General features: G+C 31.7%; 1 protein-coding gene across 1 annotated transcript in view; it reads left to right on the forward strand.

Annotated features, from left to right (window-relative positions):
- The window catches only part of LOC107009940 (tetratricopeptide repeat protein 5-like), an 11,843-nt gene extending 4,844 nt beyond the window's left edge, over positions 1–6,999 (forward strand). The window contains exons 7-11 of the mRNA XM_027914182.1: positions 1,067–1,204; positions 5,829–5,916; positions 6,018–6,126; positions 6,266–6,335; positions 6,775–6,999. Coding sequence (XP_027769983.1) covers positions 1,067–1,204; positions 5,829–5,916; positions 6,018–6,126; positions 6,266–6,335; positions 6,775–6,861 — 492 coding nt within the window. The 3' untranslated portion in view covers positions 6,862–6,999. The remainder of the gene's footprint in view (positions 1–1,066; positions 1,205–5,828; positions 5,917–6,017; positions 6,127–6,265; positions 6,336–6,774) is intronic.
- Positions 7,000–16,969: the final 9,970 nt, after the last annotated feature.

The following is a 16,969-nucleotide window of genomic DNA, read 5'->3' on the forward strand; positions in this document are numbered from 1 at the left end:
AAAGAGCTATTCTTCCTCATGCATGTCCCTGGTGTGTGCTTGCATATACCCATACTTAGTACAAGTGTGTCCTAATTCCATACAAACATCTACTTTTAGGTGCAGGCACAGGTGGACGGTAGAGATACAGGTTCGTTGTTGCAGCTATCCGGACGTCAGCATTCATCCGGAGTTTGGTAGGTTCTCATGCTTTCGAGGATGTTACTGTTTTACATTCTAGCGTAGTTTTAGAGTTGAGCTAGTGGAGCATGTTCCACTGGCGCTTCTTTCCTATTTTGGTTCAGATGTTGTATTGGTGTTATTTTGGCCGATATACAATTAATACTTAATGAATTATTTCTTCAGTTGCTTATCTCTTAAATGTTAGATGGTTGATGATGAACGATTACAAAATATTAAGAATGTTTAGCAAGTATGATTAAAGAATCAAAAATTTCAAATTTTCCGCTAAAAAATTAACCTATGTAAAGTAAAAATGACGTAAGTAGGCTTGTTTGCGACCTCTGAGAGGTTAACGACGCCGGTCTCGTCTGAGGTCTAGATTCCGGTCGTGACAGGTAAGTTGTTGAAAAACAACTGATTTTCACTTATGAACTGTTGTATCATATATGGGATCTTTCAAACCTCAAGGTTCTCAATTGTTGCTAATTATCACCTCATATTTTTATGATGTTGTTCTTAAAGAACAAGAGTTAGATAATAACTCATTGAATTAGTTACCTCTTTCTGGTAGTTAAGTGTCATGTCTGACTGTTACAAGTGTGCTTGTATATAGAAAATTGAGTTTGTCAAAAATGACTATTACAAGATCTGCAGAGGTCAGTGACTTATTGAATTGATTTCGGTAAAAAATAATCAATCTAGAAGAACAAGTGTGTGTATAGGGAAGTGCAGCTTTGAAGTAGAAAACAGTCTGATTTAAAAGAATTGGCTTCAAAAAAACCTCACTTTTATTTATCTTCAAATTCTATGTTTGCACATATCAAGATATCTTAAATATAGATTTCACTTTCCCCCTTAATAAATTCAATACCGTGTGGGAAAAATTTCATATTTGTTTTTTCAGGTGAACCGATTTCTGGAAAATTACAAGATGTCCCTAAATGGATTTTCATATGCTGCATTAATGAATCCTTGTGATGCTTTACATCAAAGGAAAGTGACGCTCCAGCTTCTTGACAACATTATTGAAGGATTACTTCAGGTAAGACTATGACATTGTTCAACTCCCAAAATGTCACAATGGAGTGTTTGATGTGTTCACACAAACCTGTCACTAGTATAGAACTCTAACCTGTTTAAACACTGATTTCATCGTCAGAGTTACCAAGGAAAGCTCTGTTTCCTGCTATAACATAAACGTATGATGAGGTATTACTTTAAGATAGCTTCTGAGATAACCAGTCAATATCTACAAAGTTCTGCTCTGACAACCTTTAGGTAACAAGTTCTAATAATAGCTAGGGGGACAAATATAAACATGAAATTTGGTTTTATGGTATCACAGGAAAAACACCAAAACATAGTCATGCTTTTCTATGATTAGTAAAATAGTCTTAATGTGTAGTTTTGAGGCGCAATTGATTGGGTGAATCTTTGAATATTATTGCCAAACAAGTAGAGGCTAGGAAACTGCAATAGGCACCTAAGATTATGTGAAATTAAAAGAGTTGTTTGGATAGGAATATTCTTGTTGGTTGCTAAGTTAGTAGTATTATTCGTAACAACTTGGTTACTCTACTATGGCTACCCCAGAAAGCTTGGTTAAGTTTCTCCTACTGAATGATTTTTTTTCTGAATCCTTTTCACTTACTACAACAACAACGTGCTCAATGAAATCCCGTTAAGTGATCTCTGAGGAGGGTAGAGTGTAGCAGACCTTATCACTACAAATAGTTGCTAAAGGTACTGTATGCACGATAAATTTATCCATTTGGGAAAAGTTCTAAGCATTAAGCATTAGAAGTAGAGAAAAGACATAAAGTCACCATGAAGTTGTCTCGAATTTTTAGAAAGATACCTTAACCTTGTAACTGCCTTATTATCACATTAAACAATTTTGAACATATGTTATTATATCATTTTTCGATCAGCCCCAAATTTTAAGAAGCAAGTAAGTTCACACACCAATCCTAACATGACACGTGTTAATGTAATTTAATTTTTTTTTTATTTTAAGTTTTTCTTTATTTATCTCTCTCTTTAATTTTAATTTTGATATATCTTAAATTTCATTTCATTTTCCATCTCTCACCTTTAAGTAATTCACCCCTCACTTTCTTTTTTTTTCCCTTCACCTCCCATCCCCAATGTCAAATAAGATTTCACTCCCATTTTTTTCTTTTTTTTTTCTTCTTCTACTCCGGTCAAATTCTTTATAGAATTCATTATATTATTTAAACTTTACTAAAATATTGATAAAAAAATTAATTATTATTTTCAGAAAATTTAAATTTTTGAAGAATCATGAACTACTCATTTTCTTATAAAATTTAACATTAGAAATCATAATTTTAAAAGAATCAATTAATTCCCCAAAAATTAAAAAAACTTGATTGAAATTGGATTAAACAAAAAATATATGATAATTCCTATTCATCTCATTAATTTATCTCATTTTTATATAACTTCAAAACTAGAATAATAATTTTGAAAGAATCATAATTCTCCGAAAATTGAAAAATCTTAATTGAAATTTGGATAAAAATAAGAGAAAAGACATAAAGTGACACCTAAAGTTGTCCCGAATTTTTAATAAGACACTTTAACTATATGAGTGTCCTATTACCCCACGAAAGTAGGAGATATCTTTGTAAATACGCCACTTTAACCCGTTTTCTCCCTATGTTTGTTTTCACGCAAATAATGCGCGTGAATGATAGATTTTTCTTTCAAAGAACGAATTAACAAGTGACACGTGTCATTTTTTAATCTATTATTTAATTCTTTCCTTTTTAAAGTACTCATCTTCCCCAACTTTCCCCCATTCTTTCAAAGGAACCATTTTTGACAACTGTTGCTTTTATTCGATATGGTCTCCTTGTTGCCTCTTGTTATACTAAAGAAAAAAAATTCTTTTCTCTTTAATGAAGGTACTGCCGAAGTGAATCTTGCCCAAGCTCGTAGATAAATGCTTCGAAGCCGGCAAAAAGGGTAAGGCAAACTAGAGCTTCATTGAATCAAATTTGAAGATGAAAGGCGTGAGGATCTTGGTCCTTCTGTAGAGACTTTCCTCTTTTTTTTTTTTTTCAAATTCTTTTCTTTTTCTAAAATTGGTGATTTCTTTTTGTTTGTCTGAGTCTTTTTAACCCAAGTCTGTAATTTTCTCCTTTATTATTAATAATAATGGACCATTGGTCCAAGATTAATTTTTTTAAAAAGAAGGTAAGATTCTAACACTTTTTAGTTTTTATCCTAAAATAATTTCTAACATGTGTTTTTCTCCGGAAGATCACAAATCCATGAAGAAAAAAAATATAATCTTTATCAAATACTAAAATAAACATGAAAACTTCTTGTTTGCTCAGCTAATTTCCCAAGAAATTAAAATATAAAGAAAGAAAGTGAGAAATTGAGAGAAAAGAAAAGAAAGCGTACCATTTATCTTTTTAAACGATTTGGGTCGGGTTAAACCTGTATTTAATTGATATTTAAATTAAATTAATTAATTAAAAGGAGAGTGTGTCTCACGCGTGTGAGGTTGATGAGAAAATGAGTCAAAATGGTCAATTTACAAAGATATTTAATACTTTTGTGGGGTAATAGGACATTTGCATAGTTAAGGTGTCTTTTTAAAAATCCGAGACAACTTCAGGTGTCACTTTATGTCTTTTCTCTAAAAATAAACTAAATGATACCTACTAATCATTTCGAAATCTAATGGGTTTATCAAATTGTTAAAATGTAATAAACTATTTAGATATAGCTTTAAGATTGAAGAGAGTTAAACTAATAGTAGTAAAAAGGGGAAACTGTTAGGTTTTATTTGCCCTAAATTTCTTACCATAAATAGGTTTTCCTTTTAAGAATAGATTTTGGATTGACTAATCCTTTTTCTTGTAGGAAAAGGTTTAGAACTCTATAAATAGAGGATTGTTCCTTCTAACTTAATCAGCATTCACAATATAGTCTTAAAGGGCTTTGAGAGTTTTGGTTAGGGGGAGAATTTGTGGGTCACAAGTTTGATACGTTATCACTTGTGTGAACTTCCCATGTATTCCGAGTGAATTGATTGAGGTTGTTTCTCTCTGTATTTTATACTCTCATATTTATAGTGGATTGCTCATCTCTTTTGTGGACGTAGGTCGATTGACCGAACCACGTTGTGTCTTTTGGTATATTTTCCGTTGTCTTCTTAATCGTGATCTTTCGAGGTTTACTTTGCTAGCTTCCGCATTTACACCTACTTATTTTCGGTCCCAACAAGTGGTATTAGAGCCACATTCAATGACGGAGTCAGGTTCAGTAGTTCGATAATCAATGATTGAACCAAGTTAGAAAGAGGTGTTCATCTTGACGGGTGTAGTTCTAGCCGCAACCTTTTTGACTGTAATGAAGATTTTATTGGAGAAATTGTTTCAGAGAGGTTCGCTGTGTCGAGACATAAATTTTGCAAAGGAAATTATGGAGAGGAGAAGCAAGTTGTTGAAGATTAAGTAAAGAAGGTGGACAAATTTATTTTGTCAGAAATTCAGGCCAAGGGGGAGATTTGTTAGGTTTTATTTGCCCTAAATATCTTACCATAAATAGGTTTTTCTTTTAGGAAAAGGTTTTGGATTGACTAATCCTTTTTCTTGTAGGAAAAGGTTTAGGACTCTATAAATAGAGGATTATTCCTTCTAACTTAATCAACATTCACAATATAGTCTTAAAGGGCTTTGAGAGTTTTGATTAGGGGGAGAATTTGTGAGTCACAAACTTGATAGGTTATCACTTGTGTGAACCTCTCATGTATTCCGAGTGAATTGGTTGAGGTTGTTTCTCTCTGTATTTTGTACTCTCATATTTATAGTGGCTTGCTTATCTCCTTTGTGGACGTAGGTCGATTGACCGAACCACGTTAAATCTTTATTTTTTCTGATATATTTCTCGTTGTCTTCTTACTCGTGATCTTTCAAGTTTGCTTTGCTAGCTTCCGCATTTACACCTACTTATTTTCGGTCCTAACAGAAACGAAGTTATGGTAAAAAGAGACATCTAAATTGAGAAGCTTCAACAAAGATGAAAATGAATTTTTGAAGAAGAAGGAAGAAAGAAAAAAAGAAAAAATTAATAAGGAGAATAAGATTAAATAATAAGAAAAACAAGAAAATATATTTAATAGCAAAATACTTGCAAAAATAAAATTATATTCGTTTTTTTAGTTTGTTCATTCTCTTGAAGATACACTCTCCATGCCAGGTGGATAAAAAATGATGTAACAATATCAATTCAGAATAGTTTAGGGGGTAATAGGACGCTTGCATAGTTTAAGTGTCTTTTTAAAAATTCAGGACAACTTCAGGTATTACTTTATGTCTTTTCTCTTAGAAGTATCTCAAAGAATACAAGATGAAGTACTGACCGATTCCTATGTCCCTAAATAGTCCAATTTATTTGTTCAATGAGTTAACTGAGCCCCTCCTGTATTGACTGAACGGTGCCTCGGGTAACATTTTAGTTGTTTCTTCTTCTTTGATCTCTTGAAACAAGAAAGTTATGATATAGTCTTTAAAATATAATGCCTTAAAGATTCTCAATTATTAAATGCTTTCTTCTTTTGTAGCTATTAAAACATTATGACTGAGATTGTAAATGATGCATTTGGATTTCGTGATCCTGCTTTTCAGGGTAAGCCTAATGAGAAGAATAAAAGGAAGCGTAAGCGAAAGAGTATTCGAGTAGACAGCCAGAAGCTATTACGTGCTGCTAGAGGTCGTAAGGCTTTACAGTCTTCTTAGATACTGAACTGTGAACAATGAGGTATATGATTTACTTATTTATCTATTTAGTTGAGGTAATACTGTGCTTTCTGGCAGTAGGTCCTGTATGCAACCGCAGAACCATAGATCTCTTAATTGAAGGCCTGAACTTTCTGGTTATAGCATCAGTAGAGTCCTTAGTTAAGTATGAGTATCAAACTCCAGTGTAAGTTACTTCATTTTCTTAACTGAAGGCCGTAACAGGACAGTTGATCATTTTCAGCATTTCCTTTGATAGTGCAAGTCTGTTCAGCCCTACTTTATGCTTAAATACTCATTTCTCAATGTATATACTTATTCCGCAGATACTATATGCTCTGTGACCGTCAGATGAACAGTTTTATACTTACAGTGTCCGGCATACAGAAGGAAGCAGTAAGCACTACTTTATGCTATTTTAATGTTTCTTGGTTCATTTATCCATTAAGATCTCAATTCCTATAAAAAGAACTGGTCTAGTGAAGTAGAGTATCTTCGAGAAACCACGATAAAAATCAACAAATAAATTTCAGGTATTGACACGTTAGTTTTCTGCTAAACTGCTGCGGCACTACATGCCTAAAAAATAAGTGAAGGATCTTTCCTCCCTTTTGTCACTTACTGGATGAAAATTAGATGAAGGGGAGGCACCTCACTTCTTTAATACGTAATCAAACACTAAAGATAAAGATAGAATAGTTATGTGAGTTAGCATTTCTTGTTTCCTGTATGATACTATCAACGACTATTTTTTATCTTGATTTTGTCATTCGTCCATACTTCATGGAAAAAATATTTTCACCTCATTACTTAACAAACTACTCTTTTTTGACAGATTGAACCAGGAGATGTGGTCACACTATTGGATCCCATTTGTAAATTTGTTTATTTTGAATGGGAACCCCCCTTCAGAATTGCATAGAATTGTTTTTTATTCGTCATTGACGAATTATTCATTAGAATCGACAAGGTAGCGAAATTCCTTGTCGGGTAAGTTCCGACCCGCACGAAAGGCGTAACGATCTGGGCACTGACCCCGACGGATCATTCCTTTTTCCGATATACGAAATGAAAGGTAAACTGGTTATAATATTTGTGGTATTTCAGATGCAATGTTATTCCAAATAATTTTGCTTTCTATAATGATCATGTCAAAACATTTGCTTTCCTTGTGATTTGAATCTGCCATCCAAAAATTTTCACTCATCACTAATACATTGCTAATTTTTTATTGCAGCATTATGAATTCAAGTCTGTGCAAGTTAATCTTCCTGAACAAGTCTGTGTAAATGGAAATCGCCTGCCTCCTACTTTCACCATTCATGATCAAAGAATGTAACCATAACAGAGGGCAAAATACTCTTGTCTATTACATGCATTTGTGAACTTGTAATGAGAAAAACTCTACTGCTCGTGTATTTTCTTTCCAATCTGACAATGTTATTTCCCTTAGATGATATATTTCTTTACATTTGACATCGATGACTAGTATGAAGTAAAACTTGTGTTGTCTTTGTAGTTCTTCGGTCAAATCCTATTTTCAGTGTGGAGTCCTATCCTGATATCTCTTGCATTATTTCATTAAATGTTATTTTTCCTGATTCTTTCTTGTATCTATGCAAACGAAGTTTCATTAAATGGTGTCATTCACAGAATGTCACACAACACGACAAATTACATGAATAAATCTTTCCATTTAGCAGATGAAAAATTTATTGCAACGCCAGGAAAACGAAGAAGGAAAAAGTCGAGCAGGTTTTGGCACGCAAGTCCACATTGCGGACTTGCTCCCCCGGTAAATAAAATCAGCTCCGCATCGGGATCAAAAAATTTATATACATCTCCGCTTTGCGGACTTGTTTTTAGATGGTAAATCTTTTTTTATCTTTTCTCATGTTTAGCAATCAAAAACACTTCTAAACATCATGAGATCGTTCCTATCACAAATCACAATCCTTAAATCCATAATTCAATTCAAGGAAAGTTAAGAGTCAAGTCAAGTAAAGTTAAGAGTCAAATCTAGAAGTTAAGAAGCAAGTTAAAGAAAAGTTTATAAAATTTTCAAAAGTCTTTCACAAACATTTTAACTTTGTTTTAAGACTTAAGTTTCAAGTTAAACAAAGAGTAAAGATTTGAGTTCATTTCTCAAAAAGATATAAGGAAACTAAGTATTCCCAAGAGTTTAAAATGTTTTCACATTTGAACAAGAAAGGGAAACGTCAATTTCCAAGAGAGCTTTCAAGCTAAGTTTTGAGTAATTATCTCAAACCAAAGAAAGAAGTTTGTTTTAAAACATATGAGTTAAATATATTTTGGGAGTAGTATTGCGCACCAATACGGGGACACAAGTTCATATTAACTCAAGTCTCCATAAACCATGTAACCATCATGGGTAGTAAAGGATTATACTTTTTAGATGACTCCTTAAGTGTTATTTAGCACAGACTAGTGAATCCACTTAATTAAGACGTTTTATATGACGGCAAGTATAAGACAGTTCTTACAGCGTGGGCAAGACGTCGTATCACCACTTAGGCTCATAGTGGTGGTTGTAGGTTAGAGAAACTCCTATGGAAACTACATTATTTTATTTCATGAGTAAAGTTGAGTTTGTTATTGCACTTCTTTAACGAACTGAGTTGTATTCTACTGTTTTAAAAGTTTTCTATATATTGCATGTGTTTTATTACTTTATATTAAGTTAATGTATTCATGAGTTGAGTAAAGTCAAGGTAAGTGTTCCTTTCAGATTCTTTTCAAGTCTATGTTATGTTTAACATTTCAACTCGCATACTCGTACATTTAATGTACTTATGCCAGTTGGCCTGCATTGTCTTATGATGCAGACACAGGTAATCAGGATCATCACCCAGCGCCTCGTTGATTAAGTTGAGCACTCAGAGTCAGTTGGTGAGCCTCCTTGCATTTTGGAGGACTCCTTTTACTTTGTTTTTAGTATTTTATTATTAGGATGATCGGGGGTCTTGTTCCAACATCCCTCTTTGTTTTAGAAGCTTCATAGATAGATAGTTATAGTTCTTTAGTCTTATTCATTTCGTTTATAAACCTTTAAGACTTGATTTGCCATTTTAGCTAAGATATTATCTTTTAAGTTATTGCATGAGCTTTATTTTTTATGTTTAATTCTTCCGTTGAGTAAGTAAGTCAAACCAAGGGTTCGCTTGGGGTCAACAATGTTTCTCGAGTTTCAGCCACATCAGGGGTGTAGGCTCGCGGCGAGACAATTAATGTATTCAAATAACTTATTTGTTGTATGCCAAGTGATTAGACATTTGATGAACCTACAAAATTTAGTTTGGTAACTAAAATAATGAGTTACATTTTTATGTTATTAGGTCTAAACATATGATATACTAATTTTCAGAAACGTATGTTGCACTTTTGTCCCTTGTAATTACTACAAGATGTCTATATACTTTTTCAAAAATAGAATTTCAGAATAGAAAATATACTTGTATTGCACGCTACTTAGTATAAATATATGTAAATGATTTAGATACCGTTATAATATGTATAAATAGTTATTCATAAAATTAAGTAATCAAAAGAGAAGAAGTGTAACACCAAATTAACTAATGAATTCGAAAATGAAATGAAATAGAGTAGACTAAAAATAATACAATAGCTAATGAATTCTAAAACTTTTAAATAACAAAAATTAAAGAGAGAAATAGTTCCAGTTTAATAGAATAGAGGAACTTCCTCAATAACTAACAAAAGCATAAATAGATTATAGATCTAAATCTCTTTTTTTATTGCATATGTGATGAGCAATACATCCATCAACAATTATACATTAAAATAACAAAGTGTATGAATTAACAAAAAGTGTTTGTGATGAGCAATGCAATTACATTCACCAATAATCGTTCATCAACAATTATACATTGGAATAATTAAGTGTATGCATTAATATAAAGTGATTTTGAAAATAATTTTTTGGTATGCATAGTTACAAGTTTGGAATTATAAGTCATTTAAAAATGGCTTAAGTTATACACATTCCTTTAAAGTTGTCCGCATATTTCACTTGAACACTTTAACTAAGTCTTTTACCTAATTAACATCTCTAGTAGTTTGAATTGATACCTATTAGACACTTTTGAACAATCAGCCAAAAATATGGAGTGTGTGAGATACACTCGCTATGACATTGCATTATGAAAAATTAAATTATGACACGTGTTTGTTGAATCCAAAAAAATTAATTTAAAAATATAATTCAATATGAATGAAGAAAAATATGAATAATATTTAAAAAAATATAAAATTAAACAAAAATTTGTAATCTCTGCACAATTCCCCTACCCCACCAAACCTTTCCCCTGCTACCCATGATCACCCCCCACCGTCTCTTTATCTTTTTTGTTTTCTGTTCTTCTTTACCATAGACCCCCCACCGTCTCTTTCTCTTTTTTGTTTTCTGTTCTTCTTTACCATAGACTACCAATGGCAAATCATTTAGATTTTAAAAAATCAATTTTTTTTAATAGTTACCATTGTTACCAACCACCAAGTTTACTTACTTATTTTGTGATTGATGTCTAATATGATAGATCATATAATATATTATAGGGGCAACAATATCTTATAACTATGAGAATGTACCATAGGTAATATTATACGCTTCATCAATGACAAAATAAATAGAACCGTCAATATGGGTTAGGCCCGTTGGGCCGGCTTGACCTAACCCGTGATTTAATAGGGTTGAGCTAAGATTTTTGGAGCCCATTTAAGAAAAGGGCTTTTTAGCTCGGCCTGAATAATCCTGCTCATTTAAGGGGCTTCAGAAATATTGGTAGGGCCGGCCCGTGGGCCAATAAAAATTAATTTAGAAATATAATATAATATTAAAATTTAAAAATAAAGAGAGTCCAAAATCAAAACAATTAGGTTAATATTTCTATTTAGATATTTATACTTTTAGTTAAAAAAAAACTTAATAAATATTAAGGAAAATGCACAAGTACCCCCTAGACTACGACCAAAATTCCAGAGACACACCTTAACTAAACTAAGATCCTATTACCCCCTGATTTTTTTTTTAAATTTTATACACCTTTTGTCTTATGTGGCACTCTATGTGACTCCACGCAATTGAGGCGCGTCAGAGATATATAGATGCCACGTAGGCCAAAGAGGTACACAAAATTACAAAAAAATAAGTTCACGGGGGTAATACGACCTTAGTAATGTGTGTCTTTGGAATTTCGATCATAGTCTAGGGTACTTGTGCATTTTCCCTAAATATTATAAAGATAATTTTATTTGTGAATTTGATTAACAAGTAGTGACAAGGTCTCATTTGTTTCCATTAAGATTAAGACGTTTGAATTTGAATACACATTTAAATATTAAGATGTGCATTAAGATCTAGATATTAAATCTGAATAAACATCTGAATATTAAAATATTGTCTCTGAATCTGAACACTAAAATATTGGGACAGTTTGTTTTCAATATCTAAATGCACATATGAAATTAAACGTTATATCAATAAAATATTATAAAAAACTTGTTAGTAAAATAGTTTTTTTTCATATAAAATAATATTTTGAACATTTTTACCATAACAAGGTAATATGATTTATCTTTTAAGAACTCAACATCAAGTTACATCATTATTATGACTATTTTTTGCACTCAAATACTTTGAAAATCTAATATAATGCAATTTAAAATAGTTTATATAGAGTAGTAAATATATAGTTTAGGAAAATATTTATTTTATTTTATTCTATTATAGAAATTTTTTATTGCTATCGATCAAATAACTAATACTTTTTTATGTTTTGAAAATCATGCTAAATATTATATCATGAGAGTGCTTATCAATTCAAATATATTGATTAATTTAGAAAGTAAAAGATGTATATTAAGTTAATCTGAATAAAGGAAATTATAATGGCAAGCATGTAATTAATATTAATTAAATAAGAAAACAATTTTTATGAGTTGTTGTAATTTAGTTGAATTAAGATAGGAGTCTTATTTTTTAGTCTGAATAGTGTTAAGGGTGTGTTACGGATCTGATTCATTCAGATATGTCCAGACCCATTAAGAGGCTTATAAGAAAATAAAATAAACGAACTTAATGAATTGAATCTGAATAATTAAGATCCAGTTCTTAAAAACAAACACACTTAATGAGGCAAATCTGAATGATTAAGATTCAAACCCCATTAAGTGCAAACAAATGAGGCCTAACATAATGTAATATTGTTTTGTCGATATTTATGATAATATTTTTAAATTATAATTTATAATTTAATTTAATAATTATAAAAAAATATAATTTTTTAAAAAGTGGGCTAGCCCGGCAAGCCTGTAGCCCACGTACTTGTGGGCTGGGCCGACCATTTTCTGGCCCACACCAAAAATGGACTAGCCCGGCCTGGCCCGTAAAATGTCAAAGACTGTATGGGTTATCCCGGATGGGGTGGGCTAGCCCATATTGACAGCTCTAAAAATAAATTAGAATATTAATTAGAAATTGACAAACAGATACACAAAAAAACATGATATTTTTCATGTTCATTCATTTGCATAATAACATTTTAGAAGATATATTAAAATAAAAAAAATAGAATAATATAAATTGAAATCAAAACAATACTGTTTGCAACAAATTTTAAACATATGGAAAATAAATAAACCATACAAATAAAATATGAAGAAACGTGATTTTATTCATCAAGATTGTGAGTACAGATCTGTTCCTCCCTTGATTCTACTCTCTAAGATGATTTATTCATGATTCGAGGGCCGTTAGTGACGTATTTCTCGAATTAGAATGATTTAGATTTAACATCTCTATATGAATAATACATCAATTTGCGGATTATTTGAAATCTGATCTCTTTATGGAATTTTCGAGATCCCTTTTAAGAGAATTTAGTACCCTTTATATAGGCATAAACTAGGGTTTAGATTTGAGTAGCCTACAAGAATCCTTATCTGAGTTGAATACAATTTGTAGAGTCCCAACTCAAATTGAACGCATCTTGTAGAGTCCACAAAATTTCAATGTCTACAAATGCCCCCTGTTTCAAGGCTTGACGGAGTGTAGACTTGCTGAAACTCAAAAAAGAGGCTTGAAGTACTCATTCTTTCACCTTTGCAGCTTTAGAAATTGACAAACAAATACACACAAAAACGTGACATTTTTCATCTTCATTCATTGGCATAATAACAATTTAGAAGATATATTAAAATAAAATAAAAAATAGAATAATATTAATTGAAATCAAAACAATACATTAATGAATTTCAAAATATTTGAAAACTATTCAAACTTTTATACTAATATGACCATCTCTTTTGCTGAATCTTCCAATATAATTATGTTTTTTTTCTTCATTTGATGAACTTGTACTAAACTAAAGTGAACATCTCTATGGTGAATATTTGAAGAATAAATCTATGATTTTATCAAAGTGAAGACCATATCATGACATTATTAAGTACATGAAAGATGAAAAAAATGAAAAGAAAAAGAAACAATGAAAAAGTGGAAATGAACATTGAACATCTCCGAAGATAATTGTTATTTATAGATTGGGTAAATCATAACAATAGTTAGAAAGAAGTTGAAGATACACGTTATTTAAGTAGAGAAGATAAATAGATGGAGGTTTTTGTAACTTATTAGACATGACTAGAATAGTAAATATGATTGAATTTTAAAATTAATAAACAAAACATTTATTGAGAAAATGAAGAAAAAATAGCCAAAAGAAGGAGAAAAATACTAATAAATAGGAATGGAAGGCATATAGAGGTGCGCCACATCACCTCCTCTATGTTTCTCCTTTATATATATATAGAGATTTTTTAACATTACATATGTACAACAGTAATATAACTTTATTCCAGTTGTATGACTAGAAATTTTTTCCACTATCATTGTTGCTACTATCACCAAATTCACTTCTCCATCACCTTAGATTTCACCGCCCACAATTAAATTCACCAATGAAATCTTCCACAATTACTGCCATCATAAAAAATAATAACAATCATGATAAATTTAACTATATTCACCATCAAAACTCCATCGATGTCATTGAAAATCACAAATCATAACCATAAATTTCAGCATCCACATCAAAATCATGAGTTTCACCGTCATTATAGAAATTAAAAGTCATACCACCTAGAGTCGTCAAAAATTGGCTGGGCCGGTCCAACCCAACTCCTGAAATAAGTCAGGTTGGGCTTAATATTTTTCCATTTAGGAACGAGGCTTTTTAGCCCGCCCCATTTAGCCCGTCGGCCTCATAGGCCCAACCGCAAGCCTCAGAGGCCAGCCCGTGTGCTATTAATTTTTTAAAATATTTTTATATATATTTTTAATAGCGTTTTATTTATAAAGATTTTATCAATAAATATTTTGAAAAATAAAAAATCAAGTCTTTTGCAATATCATCTTGTATGGTGAATTGTAGGTGAAGATGAACTTCTTAAGTAAACAATATCACATGTTGATTCAAACGTGATTGATGGTGGAATCGGAAGCTGAGTTGTAAAACTTTAATATATAAGTCATGTAATATTTAGAAATTTAGATTTGTTAAGTATTTAGGTACCTTGTGTTGCTAGAAATCTTCTAAACCAGTTAGTTAAGTATTTATTCGCTAAATCTTACGTTGGCTATTATGTATTTTTGTAAGTATTCACCTAAGTGTGTGATTCATAATGCATTTTTGTATGTATTCACCGAAATATGTGATTTATAAATGAATTTTGTGTGAATTGATGTCATGTTCATAGACGTCAATGTTCGATACTCTTTCTAAGAGAGTTTAATTATTCATCTTTTGGTTGAAGGTTCAATCCTTCCCAACCCGCGACCCGCTTAGGGCTGGGTTGGGCTGAATTAAAGGGTCAGCCCGTCCCAACACATTTAACTCTCTAGCCCGTTCGGGTTGAATTGGATTGGGTTGGGTCAACCCATTTTGACACCTCTAAGTTACCACCACTAATTTTATGATTTATCACCAAATCCACCACAAAAAGATTATCACAGTTACAAATTTAATTTAAGCTCAAAGAGGAGAATGACAAAAACTTGCATTATTTATTTGCAAAGATCTTTGTCAGACAATTAAAAAATTAGTGCTCGATTTATTATTACTGATTTTGAAGAAAATCTAGAGAGGATTATTCTGAGGGAGAAGAAAGACCTATGAACATACATTAAAATATTAACTTTTGTGCAAAACTCAGAAACTTTTTACATAGAAAAAGAAAACCTAAAAAATTCTTATCTCAAATGCTCACAATCAACAAAAAAGACAAAAATAAATTGAATAATAAGTGCTTGACTTGAGGAATCTGATGTGGAATTAGTAAGAATTGACCAATTTTAGATATCTTGCTGGAAAAATTTTCGAGTAGTGAACCTAATTAATTGAACAACTTCACCAATTGCAAATCCCACAATGTTGTTTTCTGTTTTTTCTCTTGAAAATTAATCATGGAAAAAATTATTTTTCTCACTAGCCATAGCAAAAAGAGTGTTTGTGATAAGAAAAAATGGAGGAGAAGAAAGGTGGGACAATGAATTAAGGGTGATAGAAAAGTTCTAAAATTAGGTGTAGGTGACTCAAATTTTAATTATTGAGTAGGGGGGGGGGGGATAACTTTTAAATTAAGGATTAAGGAGACGAATTTTTCATCCCCATATTTTTTTATTTTACACTCTGGCTCATAATAAATGAAGGGAAAAAAGAGGCACCAGCAATGCCTCACCTTTTTCCTTTTTCCTTTCTTCTTCTTCTTCTTCATCTTCTTCTTCTTCTTACTGTTGCTATTGAAATCAATTTTATTCCTATACCTTTGGACATCACATCAAATGTGATTTTGATAAATAAATTGATGATTTTTAGTCTAATTTCTCATTTATGTATTTTGAGTATTTCTTTAATAATTTACAGTCGCATATCCAACAAGTAAGTCATTTGTTGCAACAGATAGCTTACTTGTTAGATACAGTACCATGCCAAGCTGGGATAGAATCAGAATCGTGTCTCAACAGATAAGTCATTTATTGTAATCGATGAGTCATCTGCTACACCAGATAGCTCGTCTGTTTTAACAGAGGGCTTACCTGTTGGATACATACTATAGTACCAAGTCAAGCTAGGAAAATTAGTCACAAGTTTTTCCCAACAAATAAGTCATTCATTATAACATATAAGTCATATCTGGAAGCGATAGAAATGGCAAAACTGCGTGAAACCCTCACAAGGGTTTATGCAGAAAAAACGGGCCAACCCTTGTGGGTTATACACGAAGATATGGAAAGAGATATTTTTATGTCAGCAACAGAAGCCCAAGCTTATGGAATTGTTGATTTTGTAGCGGTTCAAGGAAAATAACATGGATTTCGCGCAAATCTGTGATTTGAGATTTTATCTTCAAATTGAATATTCTATTAAATAGAAGTAATTCACCATCATTCGGTTAGGATCAATCTAAACCAACCCATCATATTATGTATACGATTCAACATGCCAACTATTAAACAACTTATTAGAAATACAAGACAGCCAATCCACTAGTGCAACTGAAGGTGCGCAGAAGAGGCTGCGCACCTTCAGTTGCACTAGTGGATTGAATAACCTTTTTTTTGAGTGCCAACAAAGTGCATGTGTTCTTGGTTAATAAAAACACAAGTATAGGCTGGAGGACTGATACTATAAGTAGGACAAAGGCCTTCAAAGAGAAATGAAAAGATTTTTGTACCAGATAATTTATTTGTTGTAATAGATGATTTACCCGTTGAATATATATTACACTATCAGGTCAAGTTGGGACAGAATTAGAAGTTTGTCCCAATCGACAAGTCATTTATCGCAACAGATGAGTCATTTGTTGCAACAGATGACTCATTTGTTACAACAATTGACTTACATGTTGGATAAGTTTTTGGATTTGGACATGTATCCAACAAGTGAGTCATCAGTTACAATAAGCGAGTCATCTTCATATTATTCGGTGAA

Source organism: Solanum pennellii, chromosome 2, assembly GCF_001406875.1.
Source record: "Solanum pennellii chromosome 2, SPENNV200".
Taxonomy (NCBI): Eukaryota; Viridiplantae; Streptophyta; class Magnoliopsida; order Solanales; family Solanaceae; genus Solanum; species Solanum pennellii.